This window comes from Dama dama, chromosome 21 (assembly GCF_033118175.1).
Source record: "Dama dama isolate Ldn47 chromosome 21, ASM3311817v1, whole genome shotgun sequence".
Lineage (NCBI taxonomy): Eukaryota > Metazoa > Chordata > Mammalia > Artiodactyla > Cervidae > Dama > Dama dama.
In genome coordinates, this window is record NC_083701.1 from 8,069,818 (window position 1) to 8,092,349 (window position 22,532).

Below are 22,532 nucleotides of genomic sequence, written 5' to 3' on the forward strand. Positions count from 1 at the left end.
AAAAAGTAATTAATTTGCTTTTCTGGTCTTACCATGTGGCTTGTGGGATCTTAGTTCCCCAACCAGGTATCAAACCCTGGACCCCTGGCATTGGAAGCACAGAGTTCTAACCACTGGACTTCCAGGGAATTCCCCTGAGTACACGCTTATGACTTTTTCCCTGTGGGTTCATGATGGAATGAGTGGTGGTTGTCCTGTCGGAGGACTCTTTGTGACCCCGTGGTCAGAGGAGCCTGACAGGGAAAATCCATGGGATTTTCCACAAAAGAATATTGGAGTGGGTTGTCATTTCCTTCTCCAGGAAGGAGTGGTAGATTATATTAATGGTCCCATCTCTTCACTCTACCCTAAGGAGACACTCTTTGTACTGGAAATTTCTCTTCTCTTACCAAAAAGGTGAGTACATTTTTCTTCTTGCTGATTCTGAGTTTGGTCATGTAACTTGCACTGGTAGTGCGCTGGTAGAAGAGACTTGAAGAAGCACTTGACATTTCTACTTGCCCTTTTTGGCTCCTGCCATCACCGTGAGAAGGGCATCCCTAGGCTAACTTGTTGTCCCAGGAGGAATCTGGAAGCCCCAGGAAGCAGAGATGCTGCAGTCCTTAGAGGTCCTAGCCAACTTGCACACACAGGCTCTCCCCAGTGTTCATCCCTTGATCCAGCCTCCATCCTTCCAACCCTCTCCCTTCCTTCCATAACTGTTTCCTGGGCCTCCGTGTTGGGTCTGGCACGCGCCTAGTCTCTGGCAGCCCTCCTGTTTTACCCTCCTTGCCGCTGGGATCCAAGGCCACTCCTCCCTTTTTAAAATTGAATTTTTTTTAACATTGCCCAGTTACTACCGCTTGTGGTTGCTTTACAGAATATTTATTACACTTATAAATCTATTAACTTTTCTTGGGTAAACTATTTAAACACAGCTGATAAACTTAAAACTTTGTGAATCAAATTTCCTGAATCATTTATCCACTGAGTCAAATTGCCATATTTCACTGAGTCTAACATAACTTCTCCTGAATGTTTCAACCACCTTAACAACACAAAAGTTTTTACTGTACCCATACTTAAACTTATTTGTACAAATAAGAACTATTGATTCAACCAATGTGTTAGCTACAGAAGATACATTTTTGTAGTTCTCCAGGATTGCAAGATCAGATACAAGACAGAATGATTATCTCCTTCCCAGGAACATGGAAATCACAGCCTCTGTGTCAATGATTGATGGATTCTTAGTGGGAACACTGAACCCTTCAAGGTAACTCAAGCAGCAGCAGGCATTTCCCGGTTGGGATGCCCTCCAACCAGGTTCAACTGCTAAGTCAACAGGACTTACAAGTAAGTTCTTGCAATCTCCATGTCCATTGAATTTTGAGTACATGATGTTTTGCCTCAGTTTACAATTAACTTGATTATGCCCCATTAGCATTCATTATAATCAGCAGGACCATACAGCAGTTTAATCCATCAACCATTCTGCTAGGACATCTGGCTAATTCATTAACTCACAGCACCAATTATGAACCTTTCCTCTACCCGGTTATTTTGGAGGCTGCTGATCTTGACCTACCCTTCCTGGTTTTGGTACAGTTCTTACTCTTTTTGGAAATCTTTGACTTATAGTAAAGTTATCTGTTCTTCTCAACTTACACAGATACACTGTTTCCCAAACAGACATACTGAACTTCAAGTAAGAAAGAGTCCCATATATGCCAAACTTACCTACTTACTAAAATGCTGTTTTTATACTTTCTTTGAGCTATAACTAGCTTTGTCATTACATATAATATTAACTTTTCCTTTTTGATCTCTAAGGACTCATGGCTTTTCACAGACTCAACTTGTTCTTGTAAATCAGCAACTGTAGACCTAGTTACTCTTTGTTATATCTAAGTTGTTACAACCTGACCTGAGGGACCCTCTTTCCCTTTCACCTGATTCCTTTGTCCTTTCAGCAATAGCTAGCACTTTTGGCAGCAGCCTGGTTTTCTGGCAACAGCAAGATGTCTCAGGCCATTGCAATTTCTTTTTGCTCCCAGACGTGAACTCGGGTTCTCTGAAGGAGCCCTGGGTACTGCTAACGAAAAATGCTATTGAGATCAATACGTGTGTGCTGAGGGTACACTGTGTGTGTGCTGGTGGAGACGGCACCCTATGGCCGCTGAAAAGAAAGAATGAGAAAAGACGTTGCTTCCTAAGGTCATAATTATGTTTTCAAGTTGCTCAAATCGTTTGAATATTACAACATCTTTTTTATATACAATTTTAAATGAATTTTTCCCTACAATGTGTCTATTCAGATTTTTAACACTGTGATTATCCCAACCTCTGATTTTTAGCATTGTGCCTTCAGGTCCATTATTTTGCGGTCCCTCTTATGTATCCTTTATCAAAACCTGCATTCAAGAAAACATAAAATTATGTATACAAATTATTCTGGCTTCATGTAAATGCATGTTTGCCATAGAGCTATTAGATATAATTATAAAACTATTGACACAAATATATTCAATTATGTTAATCTATTATTGCATAATGAAATGTCATTTCATGTAATACATTTCTGGCACAGATTCACTCTCGTGCCTGTCTTGAGAGGCTGAAGGCCACCAGAGGGCAAGCTGGGAGGCTCACGCCCTCTAGGACTGTCGCTGAAGCAGGATGCTATTACTTAGACAATTTTGAGCAATTTATATTTACTTCTATTAATGTGCCTTCACTAATTGAAGGCATTCTGGGACAGCATGCAAATGGAAAGTATAAAGATGTTTGCTGACTGAATACATGCCAATTACTCAGCAGGGCCATGGGCAGACTCATCTCTCCATTTGCAAATCTGGTCCCTTAGAAAGGGACTGTCTCTTGGTCATTTCTGTATGCCTGTGGCCAGTAATGATAGGGGCTCAGTAACTCTTCTTTGAACAGAGAAGGAAGAAAATACCATGAGAATAACAGAGAAAATCATAGCTGTCCATATCATTAATTCAGGAATGTCATTCACAATCCATTATTTTTTTTAAAATTTGACTTTATTAATATTCTGAAGCAATTGGGTTGTGAGACAAATTTTAAATTGCTTCATTTCCAAAATTCATTTTGGTCACAACATCCACGAGTAACCCATCGGCTAATCAAGAACTAACATTTAAATGCTGTTGTTAGAAAGGCAACCCAGCACAAAACCAATACTGTCAGCGACTCAGAACAACTCGGAAATCGATTCACAGCAAAATAGTGGTTATTGCAAATATTTATCCCTCTGGAAGGGAACACTCATCCGTGCAGCTTTTTGAGCATTCATTTGCAAATCAAAGACTGTGATGAGCTCCACTCAGGCATCTATCTTGAGACTTGGGAAGCACTGTGGGAGGTGGTGGGTGTGTAGCAATAACCCTAGGATTGCAGTGGAGTGGCCCTTTTGGGGATGTGGTGGGTACTGTGGACACATCCCACAGGCGATGTGGGGAGAGTACTGGGCATGGAGACCAGTTCTACACCTGGGATTTCACTGACCTGCTGTGTGAGCTCAGAAAGCCACCTAACCTCTCTGCACATTTTTCTCTTCTTGAAAAGGATATTCTTATTTGTCCAAATTAGCCCTCCTATTGTTGTGAAGCTAAGGAAGGAGTGGGCGGAGGGATACCTCAAGATATATTTAACAGACTGGGTAAATTTGGGGTCTTATAATCTTGGGTCTCTATTTCCCCCAAACAGGGTTAAGGAGCAAGACAAGGTTCCGGATAAATCAAAGCCTCACCCACCCCCCTCCCCCAGCTCAATACTCTGTGGGGCTCTTCCCGACCCCATGGACGCAGCACGCCAGGCTTCCCTGTCCTCACCATCTCCCAGAGTTGTGGGATGTTCGTGGGAGTTTTACTAACTGGAAAACAAGTACCAATGAGAACAAATGTGTTCACTGAGTAACACTGCAGGAGGAGCTGGGAAACAAAGATTAAAAAATCTGCGTGGCTTCTGTGCGCAAGAAGTTCATGGTCTAGATCATTGGGAGGGGGCTGTGCAAACAGATAAATGCAGTGGGCTTGGGATGGTGCAGGCGCGAAGTGTGAACAGGAGTGTGGGAACAGTCATGAGCTGACAGAGAATTCCTTAAACTGAGCCACAAAAGAGGGGAGGTTATTTCAGGAAAAGGCTTACAACAGGCAAAGATTAGCATTTCAGGAGAACCAGCAAAACAAATCAGTATTTCCCAAATTTCTCACTTCAAGTTCACTTTCACATTTACTTTACCTTATCTCTGTTACCACATGCAAAGTCAACTAATTTTAGAAAATGTAAACAGGTTGGATTTAAAAAGAAAACTTTACACGATTACTACCATAAATGAAAGACATTTGCTATAAACAGAAGCTAACCTTTAAATAAAAGCAATAGGAACTCATTAATTTAATAAATCACTGTCAGGCTGTTTCTAGTTTTGGTGGCCAAAGGGGTGACCAGGACGAAATCGGGATAAATTAATGTCAGACAGCAATAGATCCTATGGAGAAAACAGAAAGTGACTTAGGAAGGTTCCTTTGGATGGGGTGGCCCGGCAGGGCCCGCTACAATATGTCATTTGAGCAGAGATCTGAAGGAAGTGGTAGAACGAAAAGGAAAACGAGGTCATTACAACTCAAGCAGATACTGCGACTTGCAGAAAGAAGACTGCAAGCCAGATTCAGGGAGAGGGGTAAGTGATGGGGTGGCGGGCTCACAGCCAGCCAACACTTTCTGCAAGACAGTGTGGAGCGCGGAGAGAAGGCATGCGCTCGGTTGGGAGGGTTCCAGCGGCTGAATTCTACCTGTAAGACTAAATCTAAGCTGAAACTCCAATCCTCTGGCCACTTGATGAGAAGTACTCACTCACTGGAAAAGACCCTGATGCTGGGAAAGATTGAAGGCGGGAGGAAAAGGGGACAACAGAAGATGAGATGGTTGGATGGCATCACCGACTCGATGGACAGGAGTTTGCGTAAACTCCGGGAGTTGGTGATGGACAGGGAGGCCTGGCGTGCTGCAGTGCACAGTCGGACACGACTGAGCGAGGAACTGAACTGACTCCTAGCGGAAAGCATCTGCAAACAGTGCAACCTTGGAAAGAGAGCGAGCGAGGCCGGCTGTGACCGCCCGATTGACAAATGAGTAAATAAATGAAAGCCAAGAAAAGTCAAATCGCTGAGAACTGGGATAAGAGCGCTGAAACTCTCCTTCCTCGTCCAGCCCGGTGCGGTCCAAGGATGGGGCTGGCATGCAGACGCCGGCTCCGGGCAGAATAGGATAGACTCGCGCTTCTGCAGTCCTCACTCCCGGCCTCCCGTGAGCCCTCTTCCAGGAGAGGCTCAAAACGCGGAGACGGTGGATCCGCCGAACCGGATGGCTAAGCCTGGCCGCCGAGTCAGCGCATGCGCAGTAGCCCGGCCCAGCCCGGCCGCTCTCGCCGCTGGCGGGGAGGGTCATCCGAGCCTGACGTCCGCGACGCCGACGTCAGCGCCCCGGGAAGAGGAGGGCGAAGACTCCATCCGCCATGTTGAATGCCGCAGATTCGCCATAACCGCGCCGGCTCTTTTCTTAAAAAAATAAAAATAAAAAGCGAAGCATCAGCGGGGCGCCCCGCCTTCTCGGTCGGCGCGGGAGGGGGCCCGGAAGAGCCCGACGCTTTTTTTTCCCTCCGCGGCGGGGCGTTGCCATGGAGACGCGGGCGGCAGGTGAGCCGGGCTGGGGGTTGGGGTGGGGAAGGGGTGGGGGTGGGGCGCGGCGCGGCGCGCGGGAAGCCGTTGCGAGCTCGGAGTCGAGAAGGAGCGCGCGGGCCGCTGGGCGGCGGAGGGATCCGCGGCCCCGGGCGGAGAGCGGACGTAGCGGCGTCCTTCGACGGCACGTTCGGTGTTGGCAGTATCCCGCCGCCTCGGGTTTTTATTGAGAAAAAAAGTAACGAGGATGCTAGCGGCAGAACGAGCGAGGGAAGGCTGTGCGCGCGCGCGTGCGCGGGGCCGTTTCCAGGGCAACGGGTGGGGCCGGGGCGCGCGCCAGCGACCGAGCGCAGGCGTGCCGGCGGGCGGGATGTTCGAATCCCCGCGCCGCCGACTCTTTGGCCGCTCTGCCTCCTTCTTGCCTGCCCTGTTTCCTCCTCCGTGAATTGGGTAGCTCTTTCAGACCCAAGTTCCTTGGGCAGGATGTGTTGACGGGACAGGGTTCCACCGAGCTGCTGAAGGGAAGTTTCGTGGTGTCCTGAAGAGGGAGCCATAAACGCCTGAGATTATTAGCGTTCTGGCTGCCGGTAACCCTGTAACATCCTGTGATAAACTGTAATTTATCCCCTACCTGCCGCCTAGCCCTGCGGGCCCTTTGGTCCTCACCCGTTAAAGTTAAGCTGAAATGCCACCTCCTCCAGGCAGCCGTCCGTCTCTGGCTTTCCGGGCGGGGGGACGCAGCCTTTCTGCCCCTGGGCGCAAGAGCAGGATGGATCTTCTTAGCACCTGGCCCGAGCCCCTTGGCGCTGAGCCTGGGGCTCCTTCCTGCGGGATTAAGAAGCGTCTGCATTGGGGCACTGACCTCGTGCTTTCTGCTGCTCACTTTCTACCAACAGTTGTAATTTGTATGTCGTTTACTGACGAGGAACAAAAGTTCAGAGAGGTCAACTTCATACAGTTTGGAAATGGCAGAACTGAGGCTTTAAAAAATCAACTTCCTCCAGCTTGGGATGAAATCCAGACTCGGGGTGCCTGCCCGGTTTGTACTTCTGGCTCCTGGAAGTTCAAGTGCCTGGCCTCCAGTGGGTGCTGTAGGGCACCTTTAGCGATGGGAAGAGTGAATGCCTGGCTGCACTGACCACCTCCTGCCCCTTCCAGCCTGGTTCCCTGGCAGAGCCCGGTGACTTAAGAAATACTGATATAAGCTTGGTGACTCAGACTGGAAAATCTGCCTACAGTACAGGAGACCCGGGTTCGATCCCTGGGTCGGGAAGAGCAGTGCAGGAGACCGGGGTTCCATCCCTGGGTCGGGAAGATCCTCTGGAGAAGGGAATGGCAACCCATTCCAGTAGTCTTGCCTGGAAAATCCCATGGACAGAGGAGCCTGGTGGGCTACAGTCGGTGGGGTCCCTAATAGTTGGACATGACTAAGCAGTTAACTCTTGGTGTCATAGGGCTTACTCTCAACAATGGCCCCTCTAGTATCAACTTCTGAGCCTATAACCATGTTGAAGCAGTTACACTGAGTGTCGCCCATACTGAGGGTTGCAGAAGGCATTTGAGCTTATGTATGGTATTTGGTACCCAAACCCCAGGGGCACGTTTCATGGATTCTTCAGTTGAAGCATTGGTGATACTATTCTTTACATGCCAGGCACGAATGAGTAAAGAGCCCTTGGACCCTTGGTCCTGCCCTCATACCATTGTGTCAGATTCCGACAAGGAGAGCCAGTACAGTAAAGTGTGTGTGTGTGTGTGTGTGTGTGTGTGTGTGTGTGTGTGTGTGTGTGTGTGTGTGTGATGATGGAGCAGACCCAGATCCTCGGGAGCTGTGAACTATGCCAGGCATGCTTTCTGACATTAATGATGTTACTGAGTCCAAAACCCGTACTGCTTGCCACACGATGGGTCAGTAAATCGAGAGATGAATCGCTGGGGCAGGGAACAGTGACTTTATTTGGAAAGCCCGCAGCTTGAGAAGGTGATGGACCAGTGTCCCAAAGCACTATTGGACCTGAGTTAGAATTCAGGCTTCTTTTATCCTGAAAGGGGAGAGGGGGCGTGGTTGGTTGGTGCAGACTTCTTGGTGTCTGAATCCTTAGTGCTTGCAGCTGTGCTCCTAGGTCTGGCCACAATGTTCCTATAAACCTCCAAGACAAATGTTATTCTCTGTTCTGCAAGTTTTTACCTGTATGAATGGAAAAGTGTTGTACTTTAAAGGCAGAGCCTTGAGAAGGGGCCATCCTGTATATTTCAGGCTGTAGGCAACATTTCTCAACTGGCAGCAAAAGCAATACAATACAAAGGTTAAAGTAGAAGGAACAGATCCGCTGTGGAGTCGGACCTGATCTTCCCTACTGAACTGTCTTTGTTTAGTGCTTGCCTTCTCCCAAGTATAGATACATGGCATGCACTGCCCACTTCTCTTCTGGAGTTTACCTAACAGTTTCTAAAAACAATCCTGGACATTGTTGTAGTTTCCTTGAGTTTTCAGCTGTAAGTGACAGAGATCATGTTTTAGAATATATTGCTGTTAACTTGCCATCTCTAATTACTGAAAAGAGTCTCCTGTTTTGCTTGGTTGTTGGGTTACGGCAGGAGAGTGTGTACAATGAAGGACAATGTGGAGTCGCATTTGGTCTCTTAAGGGGCAGCTTCTCGGTGGTGGGCCCGCCGTGATGGGCGCTGCCTTGAACTGGAGATCTGTCTGTCACCACGCTGCTCCCTTCTCAGTCCTGGTAGAACAGTGATTCCTGCGTTACCTTACATTTTACCTAACAGCTTTTCAAAGACAGCTCTCCTTCAGTAGAATTAAGTTTCTGCCTAAGGCAAGGGCAGTCAGGAATTAGATATATTAAAAAGACTCTCCCGTAATTGCATTTCCTTTTATAGACAGTTTCATGCAGGCTGCTTATGCAAACCTCCCCAGTGAGAGTGGCCGGTTTAATTATGTAGAAGGGATTTAGCCTGGAGTTAAGTTTTCTTTTTGTTCTCAACTGTTTATCCCGTTAAACTTTCACTTTCTTTGCAATTTCTCGAGGGCAGGTGTCAACTTTAAGGGCAGGAACGGGCCTGGAGGGTGGAATGAACACGTGCTCTGGGGCCTGGGTTCTGCTCTCACCAGATTCCTGACCTGAGAGGAGTCACGTAACTCTTGGGACCCGCGCCTGCATCTGCAGGAGATGCGGTCCCGGTGCCCTGGAGGCTGGTGGTTCTGCTTTTCATCCCTTTCACCCAGACCCAGTCTCCTGCCCTGCGGCCGAGTGCTCTGTCACCCACTTGCTTCTTGAAAACATTGTGGTTGGAAAAGTGTGACAGATGTTGACTGATTTTTTTTTTTTTAAGAAAAAAAAAATCTGGTATTAAAAACTTATTACAGGTTTGAAGTTACAGTCTTTTTTTTTTTTTTTTTTTTTTTTAGTGGAGTCATCTTAAAAAAATTTATTTTCCTTCGTTTGACTGTGCTGGGTCTTAGTTGCGGCATGCGCGATTTTGGATCTTCACTGTGGCACGTGGACCCTTAGTTGTGGCATGTGAGATCAAGTTCCCTGACCAGAGCTCCAGCCTAGGCCTCTGCGGGGGGCACAGATTATAAGCAGATGATAGGGGCTTCCCCCAGAGCTCAGCTGGTAAAGAATCTGCCTGCAATGCAGGAGACCCCGGTTTGATTCCTGGGTTGGCAAGATCCGCTGGAGAAGGGATAGGCTACCCACTCCAGTATTCTTGGGCTTCCCTTGTGGCTCATCTGGTAAAGAATCCGTCTGCAATGTGGGAGACCTGGGTTCAATCCCTGGGTTGGGAAGATCCCCTGGAGAAGGGAAAGGCTACCCACTCCAGTATCCTGGCCTGGAGAATTCCGTGGACTGGATCACAAAGAGTTGGACACGACTGAGCAGCTTTCACAAGCAGATCATGCTTGGCATATTAATAGGAAAAAAAAAAAGACTTTAAATGGGGTAACAGACTTTTCTTCTTTTAAATCATGTAACAAAGGGAGCTGCAAATTGCTTAATTCTGGAATCCGGCACCTTTGTGCCCCCACCGGGTCAGGACCAAGGCAGGATGGAAGGGTGGGGAGCAGCTTCAGAGGCAGCTGCTGGCCTTGTTGGGGGTGTAGGGGGTTGAGAGGACCAGATCAGTTACAGCATCCAGAGCCAAGGTGCAGGGGGTTTTGGGAGTAGCATTCTGGAAAATGGGGGTCCTGGATGTCCTGGCAACTTGGAGGGCTTTGTAAGTCGGCCCCAGGACTCCCTGTAGGGTGTCCTGTCCTTCTTCCTGTTGAATGTTTTCTTCCCATCTCTGCCAGCAGGCCTCTCCTTCAGGGGCCACCACCACTGCCTTGCTCTGTAGGGTACTCCCTCCCTCCTTCTCTCCTTCCCTCCCTTCTTTCTTCTAAGCAGATTCCCTGGTTCACCCAAATGTTTGTGCACAACTTTGTGCGGGGAAGCGAGAATGCAGAGTCAGATGCGACTCACCGACTCCTCTTGAGGGTCTCATGCAGTCCTAGCAGTGGAAAGCGGATCCTTTGGGAGATGGTGCCAGACGTCATGATGGAACTAAGTCCCGAGAACTGAGGGCTTGAGGGGTAGGGCGCAGGTGCCCCTAGCCCAGCCCTTAGTCACCTCGGTCCTTTTGTTGAAAAAGTATGTGGGTCCATTTCTGAGCTCTTAGGTCTGTTCCATTGATCTGTTTGTTTATCCTCGGTCCGCATCACACTGTCTGAATTACTGTAGCTTTCTAGTTATTCTTGAGCTTATAAAGAATAAACAGGAGGACGTCCTTTGGAGGGGCAGAAACGCCGGCAGGAGCGAGACCCCGTGTTAGGTGCTGTCTTGGTGCAGTGGCGGCCGTGGGAATGGAGGTTGGGGCAGGTTTAGAGACATGGAGCAGAGGAAGGCCTGTGGGACTGATGGCTGATCGGGCTTTAACACAGAGACCAGCCAGTCTTCGTCCATGTTTCTTTTTAGGGGCAAGAACAGTGATGAACCGAACCGGCACGGGGCCACGAACCTCTCCAGGCTCCGTACACACGGCCATGGCCCACAGTTTTCAGGAGGGCCACGTGGCAGGAGTCAGAGGGACAGTGAAGTTGCGGGTTTTAGGGGTTCTGGGTTGGCCGCAGGCTGTCCCACCCTGAGCCGCTCCTTCTCCCCCAGCCCTGGATCTTGGGTGTTTCTCTAGGGAGCAGGAGTTGAGTGCTTTGGTTAACGTTCTTCTCAGGGGTTCTAAGGTGAACATTCTGGAAATGTTCTAGTCCTTCTGACAAAGGAATTGCAGCATTTCTGTTTAGAAATAAATATGTTTGTTAACCTCATTGATCTCTTTAAGCTTTTAACTGATTTTGAATTAAGTGACATTGATGTTTTTGGAGTTTATAATCTTTTAGAGGAGACAGAGGTTAAACAAATAAACACACCACCAAATATATGATTACAAATTGGGGAAACTGCTTGAAAGTGGAGGGTGGTGGGGGAGTGGGCAAGAGAAAGTAATGGAGACGTAATTTGTATTGAAGGGGGTTTTAGAAAAGTCTCTCTGAGAAACTGAGGTTAAAGCTAAAACTATGTTCTGAATTTTTTTTTTAAAGTTTGGTGATCAGAAAGCAGCCCTCTCCACTTTGCAGAATTTTTTTTTATGATTAAAAAAATTTTTTTTATATTGGACTACAGTTGATTTACAATATTGTGTTAGTTTTAGGTATACAGTGTAGTGATTTAGTTGTACGTGTATCTATTCTCTTTCAAATTCTTTTCCCACTTGGTTATTACAAAACCCTGAGCAGAGTTCCCTGCGCTCTATAGCAGGTCCTTGTTTGGTTATCTGTTTAAACCCAGTCGTGTGTACATGTCGATCCCAGACTCCCGGTTTATTCCCTTTCCCCCCGACCTTTCCCTTTAGTAACCATGAGGCGGTTCTCTAGTCTGTGAGTCTGTTTTGTAAATAAGTTCATGTGTGTTTTCCCCCCTGAATCACTATGGTATGATAGTTGTCTTTTTCAGTCTGACTTCCCTCACTTAGTGTGATCATCTCCAGAATTTCGGGCAGCTCAGAACCAGAGTTTTCCTTTGCCCTCTGTCGCCCCCTCTGGGTCATGTGTGGGAAAGGACAGGAGCTCGGGACACACCCTTGTCTACAGAGGGGCAGCCGCCCGTGTGGATGTCAGGCACGACGGAGGGCCTGGGATGCTGGGCCTCCAGGGGAGGAGACCAGGGGCCACTGGGTAGCCTGATCAGATGCAGTGGGAGGGACTGGTCTTGCCAGGGTCACCCCGAGGCTGCACTGGCTGGAGCCGGATCAGGGCGGAGGACAGGCTGCCTGACCTTCTAAAGTTCCCTGCCTCGTAAACAGAGTGGTTGTGGTTGTTCAGACGCTCAGTCGTGTTCGACTCTTTGTGACCCCATGGACTGCATCATGCCAGGCTTTCCGATCCTTCACCATCTCTAGGAGTATGCTCAAACTCATGTCCATTGAGTTGGTGATGTCACCCAACCATCTCATCCTCTGTCGTCCCCTTCTCCTCCTGCCTTCAACCTTTCCCAGTATCAGGATCTTTTCCAGTGAGTCAGCTCTTCACATCAGGTGGCCACAGTATTGGAGCTTCAGCTTTGGCATCAGTCCTTCCAATGAATATTCAGGGTTGATTTCCTTTAGAATAGACTGGTTGGATCTCCTAGCTGTCCAAGGGACTCTCAAGAGTCTTCTCCAGCACCACAGTTTGAAGACATCAGTTCTTTGCTGCTCAGATTTCTTTATTGTCCAGCTCTCACATTCGTACATGACCACTGGAGAAACCATAGCTTTGACTAGATGGACCTTTGTTGGCAAAGTAACGTCTCTGCTTTTTAATATGCTATCTAGATTGGTCGTTGCTTTTCTTCTGAGGAGCAAGTGTCTTGTAATTTCATGGCTACAGATACCACGTGCAGTGATTATGGAGTCCAAGAAAATAAAGTCTGTCACTGTTTCCATTGTGTCCCCATCTATTCGCCATGAAGTGATGGGACGGGAGACAGAGAGGTAGCTGCTCAACTAATAAGGGGAGTGTAGGGCACTGGCTGCAAGACCGGGCTCTGTCCCTTCTAAAGCAGGAGTCTATGAATTTGGGCCACAAACAAAACCACAGTCATTTTAGATTGTTTTCATGAACAAAACAGAATTATTTATTTATGTTTCTGGAGTTTGTATCTTACTCATTTTAAAATGTGCTTAGCATACATAGTATGTGGTACATACTAGGCATTCATTAAATGCTGAATTGTGTGACTAAGTTGAAAATTTCTTTTTTCCCCAGTAAAAAACTGAATGACCCAGGTATGTGGAGAGAACACCTGCTGCTTACTTCCTGTGTTAGTTACCAGGCGGAAAGGACCAGATGATTCTGCTGGCCTGGAGCTGGGTGGCTGGTGGGGTTTGGAAAATTCTTTTCCCTGTGGCTCTTGCTTAAATTTAAAGCTCTGCTCTGGAATTTGAACAGACCTTAGACACATCTGAGTATTAGAGGGCAGTTCTTTCTTCTGGAATTAATTGTCGAGTTCAAAATGCTTTGTAACTGAGACCAGTCACAGGCTTTCATGATAAGTAGAGCAGGTATTTCAAATTTCCCATTGAATTTGTGTGTTTCCCACAGTTCCTGTCGGGCTGTTATTTTATCTCCTTTGATTATGACCTCAGGAGCCCAGAGCAGACAGCCAGCTTCTAAGGCCTGTGTCATGATAATAAATGAAAAGGTCCCCGTCTTCAGCCTCTGTTTTTCTTTCATTGGAGGCTGATTGCTTTACAACGTTGTGTTGGTTTCTGCTGTAGAACAGCGTGAGCCCGTCGTACGAACGCACACCCGCCCCACCACTGCAGGTCCTCGCGGAGCGCCGGGGTCAGCTCCCAAGCTCTGCAGCAGCCTCCCAGCAGCTGTCTGCGTTACTCCTGAGAGTCTGCGTCAACGCTCCTTCCTCAACTCACCCCACCCTCTCCTCCCCTGCCGTGTCCATAGCTCCTGTTTCTTAACAGTGTGGACAGGAGTTCTGGTCGACGTGGTCTAAGCTTCCTAATTCCTTGTCTCCATTTTCCTAAGTCTGCGGGTCCTCAAAGATTTTGGGGTGCTGGAGGCCCTCTCCCATCCCACTGGCTGCCAGGGAGTGGGCCCTGCAAGCCACATTTCTCTAGTCTGCAGTGAAAAAGCTGCTGGAGTCCTGGAGAGAACGTGAGACTAGATTTGTGTTCTAGGCCAAACTGTCACGTGCTTGTAAGTGGAAAACACACACCAGACTGTGAATACTTGGTATAGCAACCACAATAAAAAAGAGCGTTGAACTCTCTCACCCATTTCTAATCTCATGGATTACAAGGGAAAGGATAATATTTGGATATACTGGGGTAACAAAGCGTAGTATTAGAATTAATTTTCCTTGTTTCATTTTAATGCGGCTACTTGAAAAACCTGAAATCACACCAGTGGTCCTATTCCTGTGGACGGCGCGGGCCTGGCCGGGGGCGTTGGGCCTCTTGAGCCCTGGTGGTCTAAGGGGCAGCCCTCGCGGAGCCTCACGTCTGTGTGTTTCTGCACGAGAGGCAGTGTCCGTACGCCGGCCATCTGCACGTCCGGGAATGGTGTGTGTGTTGAGGCTCGTCCACCTGCCCCCTGGGTTGTGTGTGCAAGCCCGTCTGCCCTGCCCTGCCCGGTTCTGCTCTGCGCCTGTGGCACGTGGAGCAGCCCTTTGCCGGTGTTCCCTCCGTGTGATTGACCCCTGCCCCTCACCGTCAGTCCTCATGAGGTCAGCAGGGCGGCTGCAGTGGTCTCTGTGGGTTTCCAGCCAAGGACGTTTGGGTTTGTCAAGGGAGAAGCTCCTCCAGCCACGCAGAAGTAGCCACAGTGGGGTCTGAGCCCGAAGCCTCCATCCCGAGGTCCAGTGCTGAAGCAGGCGCCAGGCGGCCCGTCACCTTCCAACGTTAAGACTGACGGTCCCCCACCCCGTGGAAATGACCCGGAGACGTGGTGGTTGGCCTGGGAGTTCTGGGGCCACCTCGGTGACTTGCGTAAGGGGAGTGGTGATGTCAGGGGTCCCCGTGCAGGCTCACACCTCCTTGGAGCCTCCCCCACATCTGCTGGGGCGGGCATAGCGCCACCACTCAGAGAACTGGGTGATGGGGACACGGTTCCTGTTTACATCAAATTATTTGTGGTGCTTTCCCACGGAAAGGGCCCCAGGGCTGCTCTTCAGCTGTGATTATGGTAAATATGAGTAGACTCTATTGCCCAGGGCTCTCACTTTGAGAGTGCTTAAAAATAACTTTAAAAAAATTATGCCAAGTTTCAACGTGGAAGAAATGCGTATGCATAAAATTATAATGCCACTGTTCAGCCTAGGCTTAATTATAGCTGATACTGAGCATTTCTCATTTTATTTCTTAATCCACTTTCAACAAAGGAACACCCAGGGGCTATCTCCTTTGCATCTAATAGAAATGTTAACTTTGTGGGCTATGGAAGTTGGCGTGCTCATCAGCATTTCATGAGCTGCATGGTAATAATACCACAAATGAGGGCATGCATTTATTGGAACTTCCGCCCACTGAACCTCAGAGCTGGGGGCGGCATCTTGGGGGTGGAGGTGGCAGGTGGGAAGGCAAGTGCCTTTTGGGGCCCCTCGAGGCCGTGGGGGCAGCAGGCGCTGGCTGGGGCTGCCCGCATACCCTGGGTTCCGTCCAGGCGGCTCTGTGTCTCTGTCAAGGAGCCTCTGGGTGAGGCTCGGAGAGCAGGTTCTATTTTAAGCCATTCGAAGGCCACTTCTCACTAGGACCTCGAAAGGCTCAGAGGCTTAGGCAGACTCCGCCCGCCACCGTGGAGGTGGGGAGCGGGGGATCCGGGTCCTGACTCAGGCGGGCACCCTTCCTGCTGCTTCGGGTGCGGCGGTGCCTTGGAGGGGTCGGTCAGCGAGCTGGGAGCCCCTGCGGCTCCAGCAGACGCCCAGCAGGTGTGGGCGTGGAGGGCCAGGAGGCCGGGTCCGCGTGCCGGGGCGCACGGCTGCGGGGCCCAGGGCGGTCTAGGGCCAGGTTTGGGCCTCAGCTCACTGTGCTGCCCGCTGTTGGTGACCTCGGAGTCCGCTCCCAGGGCTCAGTGTACTCGCTTACCAGTGGGGAGAGCCGCCCCTCCCTCACTGGGTTAATGTGAAAATGAAGTGGGTGGCGGACCAAGGATGGCATCCGGCGGAATTGGGACTCGGGGAGTGTTCGCTGTATTTTCAGGAGGGTCTTGTCTGCCGGTCTTGGGAATGGCTTCATCCCCGGAATGGTGGGTGTAGTGCTCAGACCGGCCACCAGAGGGTGCTGCTGGCGCGTGTATGATGCGCACTCTGGCCTGAAGGGCCTGGGTTTACTCTGTGTGCTGGTAACCTTTTTTTTCTTGCCAAGGAAAGCTGATCCACTGCATGTGGTGGTTCTCTGTTCCCTGCTTCAGACCTGTTGCCAAGCCGTGTGGAGGCATGTTTATTAAGTGTGTGTTCTGGTGGGTTGGTGGCCCTGCATCTGGCATTCTCATTTCCTAGCTTTCTGCTCCCTGAAGGGAGTTGCTGTTGTAAATTGCACAAAATAAACACACAGGGAGTAAAGTTCCCTTTGTGCTGTAGTTACTCTTAGTTGTGCTTAATTGTTAGAAATGTCTCTGTAGCCACAAAGCTGGGTATAGGGTGGGGCCCAAGGCTTCTTGTGTTCCTCACAGGGTCCCATTGGCCCTGACCTGTGTTTCTGCCTGATTTTTTTAAGTTCCTTATGTGTTGACTGAGTAGCTTTGAAAACATATAGGCCGGAACTTGATCTGCTGGGGCAAGTTACAGCTGCTTCATCAGTAACATGGGAGAGTAATACCTTAGTGGCCAACTTGTCAGGGCCGCTGTGTACAGCTGTGCAGGTTGCACACTGCACAAGAGTAGCATATCTAAGGGCATCATTTCATGCCGTGGATTCGTATATTCATCATGACAGTTTTCTGCAAGTGGTAGTAAAGTATCTTGTTCTCACAAAATCAGTACACTGTGACCACTGTCTGACAGAGGGAACTAATGTCTTTAGGAAATGGCGCCCTTTTCCCTTTCTCACAGAGGTGCCTTGCGGGCTCGCAGCCACCCTGCTCATCAGGATGAGAGGTGACAGGGAGTGTGGCCCTCAGGGAAGGTTTTGTCATCTTTTCAAGCTTCTCTTGAAAGCAGAGTTTGAAGTGCTGTCATGGAGGTGAGCCCAGAGGCAGGGCCCCCAGGCAAGTGTGTGTGTTGGGGGTGCCGAGTGGGGATGTGGGGCCTTCCAGGGGATGAGCAGGGGTTGTTGGGAGTCCAGCCTCCCAGGCCCTCAGCTCATGCTGCATCTCCGTTGGAACCCGGGAATGTCTCTGTGTTTCATTGATTGAAAGACTCACATTTTAATATCTCTAACATCAGGAAGTGTCCTACAGTTGATGTGATAAGACATGCCTTAGTTTATTTGGTAGCATTTTAGTCATCTTTTAGTCGTATTGTAAAGTATCCATGCGTCTGAAGATAAATGCTGTCTTAGAGTTGAGGAAATACAATAATGAAACCCATTTCACGGGCGTGTCGTGCAGATTAGACACACCTGGCCTGAGCCTTGCATGCTCCCACCTCATGGTGAGGGTGTAATTGATTTAAACTTCCGACTCTTCTCCTTCTTCCTCTTTGAATTCCTTTATTTTGGTTACAGCGAGTTCTCACAAAGTGCGCTGGCTATGATGATGTTATATTAGGCATATCCACAGCTCGTTAAAAGTTGTGCAGAACAGACTAAATGGAAGGAGAGCATTTTGATCAAGCCCGGGCCTCCTTTTCTGAAGATAAAGGGAAAAAGTATTTTCGATTGTAGTGAGCTGCACAATATGAGGGTTTGTTCCCTACCTTGGATGTGACAGCAGTCTGGCTTCGTGTTACTGTTTCTGCTCCTGTTGGGATGCTGCCAGCTCTTACGAATTTAATAACTTAAGGGCAAGTGAACAACAGGAAGACAAAAACTTAACTCCCAAAGAATCTGCCATCTGACTTTTCATGAGGTCGGCAGTTTAATAGGATGTTAGTTTTGTCTGTTGAACTCTCTTTATTTAAAGTTGATCAATCCAAGTAAAAGACGGTTAAAAAGCAGAGCATGACATACTGATTGAGGAGAGGAAGGAAGAGAACTCTTTTTTACACTATAGTTTTTAAATAGAGAAATCTCATAGTCTGGTAATGAGCGTTTTGTCTCCTTATGGTTATCAATAAATATTTAGGCTATTTGTAGCCATCAGTTCACCTGACATTTGTCCAGCCCTCCTGTTTTCCTAGCGGCAGCGTGGTTGAGAGGAGGATGGGTGACGCTGGGTCTGGCGGGGCTCCGACGGCAGGTGGTGTGGTAGGTGGTGTGGGGGGTCCTGGGGCTGATCCCTGCCTCCTCCCAGAGGTGGGCAGGGGCCTGGACTGAACCCCTGCTGCCCCGCCCGGGAGCCGCCTCACTCCGGCCCTGCGGGACGCAGAGACCTCTCAGACGTGGGGCCGCTGCTAACGCTGCTTCTGTAAGACAACGACTTTGGAGTTTATGCTTGGGGTCCCTGTCTGTGACACCCGATATTGCCTCTCCCTCCTCTGTGGGGAGCCCAGCACTGGGGGTGGAGGGAGGGAAGAGGCCCCAGGGTGCTGGGAGCCCCCCGGGGGGCGTCGGGGGCATGTGCGTGGGGTGCCCCTACCTCTTTCCCTCCCAGATGCACAGCAGAAGCCCCATGCTCTGGGATGCTCTCCTTCCCAGGGGATGGTCAGGTGTTGTCTCTACCCCGCATGCTTCTGTGTTATCCGACTGTTCCACAACTTCACCCTGTGACTCCTGTAATAATCAATAACAGTGATTTTAAAAGGGGGCTCCGAGGGCCGGGAGACCTGGAACGCCTGCATCCTGCTATGCTCTGCCCATCCCGACAGGAGATGCCCTTACTCAGGACAGCAGCAGAGTTCTCCTTGACTGTGGGCCGGGCTGGATGTGCTGGGAGCTGGCCGGAGCCCGCAACTTCAGCTCGTCTGCGCCGACCTCCTTCGCCGGTTTCCTTGGGGGCCCAAGAGGTGGGGAAGGGTCCGTCAGGAGTGAACCAGCTCCAGCCAACACAGGGGCTGCACAATTGCAAAGGTGGGGGCGGGGGGCCTGGCCAGCCCGTAACCGTGACCCGTCAGCGCCCAGGGGAGCTCCCAGGGGCCCACCCTCCCCCCCGCCCGGACTGCAGGCCCGTCTAGGTTGGGACCTTCTTCTGGGAGGAGTGGACAGAGGCCCTCACTCATTCGTCTCTGGTCCCCAGGCAGGGCGAGCAGGTGGGGGGTCAGAGGTCACAGGCAGGACCCGGCTCTTCCAGGCTGGGAGTGTTTGCAAATCAGGGTTCAGAAATGAGGATTTGTTGACGTGGTTATTTTAAGATTTTCCATTTTAACAGTGCAGAGTAGCTGGTTACAAACTGGCAAAAAATCACAGAAATTGCACACTCAAGCTCCAGACTTCTGTGACTTTCCTTGTGCTGAACACGCCATTTCCCCTCCCGAGTCCTTTTGATAAGGATGAGTGCACAGTAACTGAACCTAAAAACGCAGGCAAATTATAGCATCTTCATCAGAATTAGTTGACAACATAATTATGCTTATATTTCAGGCTATAAGATCTTTTTTTTTCCACATGCATCTACTATGAAAAAATGACAAGAGCGGCTTTGTTGTTATTTTGGTAGATGAAGAGTTCTTCCCATTTGGGGCTGCAGCCCGACGAGCCCGTCCCCTGTGTCTCGGCGTCTTGTTGTCTGCGCTGTGGTTGCCGCATGTCCCTGCAGAGCGCTCAGCCTCCTTCCGAGTCAGAGGCCTGGGCGTGTCACGGACGCCGTTCCAGGGGGACACCGCGGCCTGCTCCGCCGACAGGGCGGCACTCGGGACGGCAGAGCCTAGCTGATCCATCAGCACAGCTCCGGGGGCCGTGTGGTCCGGCCGGCTGTTGTGTAGCCGTGTCCCCGTCGGTGCTGACCCCAGGGGCCGTGTTGCACATTGTAGAGCTTGGGCCTGCTGCTGCTTCTGCTGCTGCTAAGTCTCTTCAGTCGTGTCCGACTCTGTGCGACCCCTTGGACGTCAGCCCACCGGGCTCCCCCGTCCCTGGGATTCTCCAGGCAAGAACACTGGAGTGGGGTGCCATTGCCTTCTCCGATACATGAAAGTGAAAAGTGAAAGTGAACACGCTCAGTCGTGTCCACTCTTAGCGATCCCATGGACCGCAGCCCACCAGGCTCCTCCACCCACAGGATTTTCCAGGCAAGAGTACTGGAGTGGGGTGCCATTGCCTTCTCCAGGTCAAGCTGGGTGCCCCCTGAGGCCAGTCTCTCTGAGCCCCAGGGCTGCACCTGTAGCTAAGAGCTTGGGGAGCACGCGAGGTTGTGTTGTGGGGTGGGTCCTGGAGCCCGGTCTGGTGCCCTTGGGCGCCCAAGGGTCCTTCCCAGGGCCGCTTTCGAGATCCTTTCAGTGCCTCCTCTGGGAAGCCTTCCTAGCACTTTAGCCCAGGATCTCTGCCTTCCCTCTGCCCAGGGTGTCTGCTGTTCGCAGCAGCATCTTGGCTCAGACGTTCCTTGAACAGCTACCCCGGGCAGGCTGGAGGCAGCAGCCTTAGCAGGAGGCTGCCCTGCCCAAGCCGCTCAACGCTCATCACCTGGAGCCACGACCTGAATGCCATATGTACCTGTCACCTCGCGTCTCAGCCTTCCTGATTTTTAAACTCATGTAAACAGGAGATTCAAAAGACTTGGGTTCTGTCCCTGGCTCGGGAAGATCCCCTGGAGGAGGAAATGGCAACCAACTCCATTATTCTTGCCTGGAGAATCCCATGGACAGAGGAGCCTGGTGGGCTACAGTCCATGGGGATCACAAACAGACATGACTGAGAACGCATGCATAGACTCGTTATAGGAAATCCGTAAGTGACTATTAAAAAAGAGTCCAGCAGGCAGGATCCTTTCTGCCTGGCCATCTGTTCTTCCATCCATCCACCCGTAAATCTGTCTCTCCCTTAGGAACAAAGCCACGTACCTGTCAAGCTGTGGTGCATCCCACTCTGTAGAAGTGAACGTCCGTTCTGAGCATTTCCATGCCGTCCAGAGTTCTTCCCCCTTTGGTTCTCAGCAGCTTGTGGAACTGCTCTGGGGGACGTGTCCTGGCATGCTCACTGTGGAGCACGCAGGTGGTTTCTGGAACTTGTCATCCTAAATGACCTCCGTGTTGAGCATCTCTGTGCAGAGCCCTTGTTTGCATTTTGGATGATTATGATGCCAGATCTCGAGAAGTAGAACCACTGCTCAGGAGTCACTAGCGAGTGTCTTCGGGGCTCTTGGCCCCTTGGTTGGTGGCAGGCGTATACCCATCAGCATCTAGGGCATAGGTCCTGCGGGGCGGGGGTGCCAGGCCGGCCTCCCTGGGGCACGGCTTCCCTGGTCTCAGTGCAGCTGCGGGCTGCCTCCCCACCTCTGTCTCCATCCCACGCTGCACCCTTTCCTCTGTGACAGTCGTCCTGGGTCGGGTGTGGTCAGTCTCTGCCGGCACCCCGGGGACTCCAGACCCAGCACTGGACCCACGATGGGCATTTGGGAAGTGTGCCGATTGACACAGGTGGCCAGGGCCAGGAGGCGTCCCGGGCTGCCCAGGCCTTCGGGCTGTGGGGGCCCCTGGGCAGTAGGTTGGTTACAAGCGGTGCTATCACTTGGTCATGTGCAGACGCACATGTAGTCTTACCTGGGTGGTCTCCAGACAGTGCTTGGTGTGTGCGGGGACCGGGGGGCCTCACAGGAGCCCTGCCGACCCCCAAGTGCTGCTCTGTTACCTGTCGCAGAATTCTCTTTCTCCTGAAAGCATAGCAGGAATCATGAGTAAGTCCAGGCTACTTGGGTAACAGTTGCAGTGAAAACGTTGCAATGCAGTTGTTCTGGGCGTGTCTGTCTCCCCAGTGGGCTGGTGGCTCATCTGTGGAGGACCCCACGCCCAGTTCATCCCTGAGTCCCTGATGCCTGACGTGGGGGCCACCCCGTGGCCGTGGCTCCACAGACGCTGAAATGACCGTGGCAGCACTTAGTATGTGGTTTTGGGATTATGCTCCTCTCTGGAGTGGTTTTCATTTCAGATTCGGTTGACTACAGGGATAAGCCTTTTAGCTTTAACTTGGGGGCAACTCAGCTCATGGTCTGCAGCCAAATGGAGGTCATGTCAGAAGCAGGCGGCAGAGTCCAGGCTTTGGCCTGGGCAGGTTACTTCTTCTCACAGCCTCAGTGTCCTCGGCTATGGAATAGGGATGACTAACCCCCCTTTGCCTAAATCGTAGGGGTCGTTGTGGGGTCAGCAGGACACACATTGAAAATGACATGGCCTCTTATGAAGAAAGAAATCTATCACTGTAATCTCTTCTTGTTTTGGAAGCATTTTGGGTTCCTTAGGAACGAAGCATTTCTTGGAAAAAATAAAATATCGATTGGCGGTATTCACGAGAGACTTGCATTGACGAAGCAATGTTCTGCTTTGTTAAATTTCCATTTCATGTGTTATTTGGTAAAGAATTCTCGTAGGTCATTACCCCGCCTGCTTGGTGGAGAAACCCTATCTTTGAAGGCAGAGAGGGACTTGGTTTCTGGGCTCCACCCTCACTGTGGCAGCGCCGTGTCGGCCCACTGCCTCGTGAAATACTGAAGAAAGAATTTTCTGGCAGCCGGGGCCACATAAAGCAAGAAGCGAGCTGCCTGGCCAGACGCAGCCTGTGGGAGGCTGGCCATCGCTCAGACGAGCAGCCTTCAGTATTTTTTCTTTGGCAGTTGGATGCAACCAT

General features: G+C 50.4%; 1 protein-coding gene across 4 annotated transcripts in view; it reads left to right on the top strand.

The window, feature by feature from the left end:
* The first annotated feature begins 310 nt into the window (after positions 1-310).
* The window catches only part of ZFAT (zinc finger and AT-hook domain containing), a 145,961-nt gene continuing 123,739 nt past the window's right edge, over positions 311-22,532 (top strand). For 3 of the 4 annotated variants that reach the window (XM_061123142.1, XM_061123144.1, XM_061123145.1), the window contains exon 1: positions 5,538-5,702. In XM_061123142.1, the coding sequence (XP_060979125.1) occupies positions 5,684-5,702 (19 nt within the window). In that variant the 5' untranslated portion in view covers positions 5,538-5,683. Of the gene's footprint in view, positions 397-1,186; positions 1,336-5,537; positions 5,703-22,532 lie in introns of those variants that run through there. The other variant, XM_061123143.1, reaches the window with a different exon arrangement.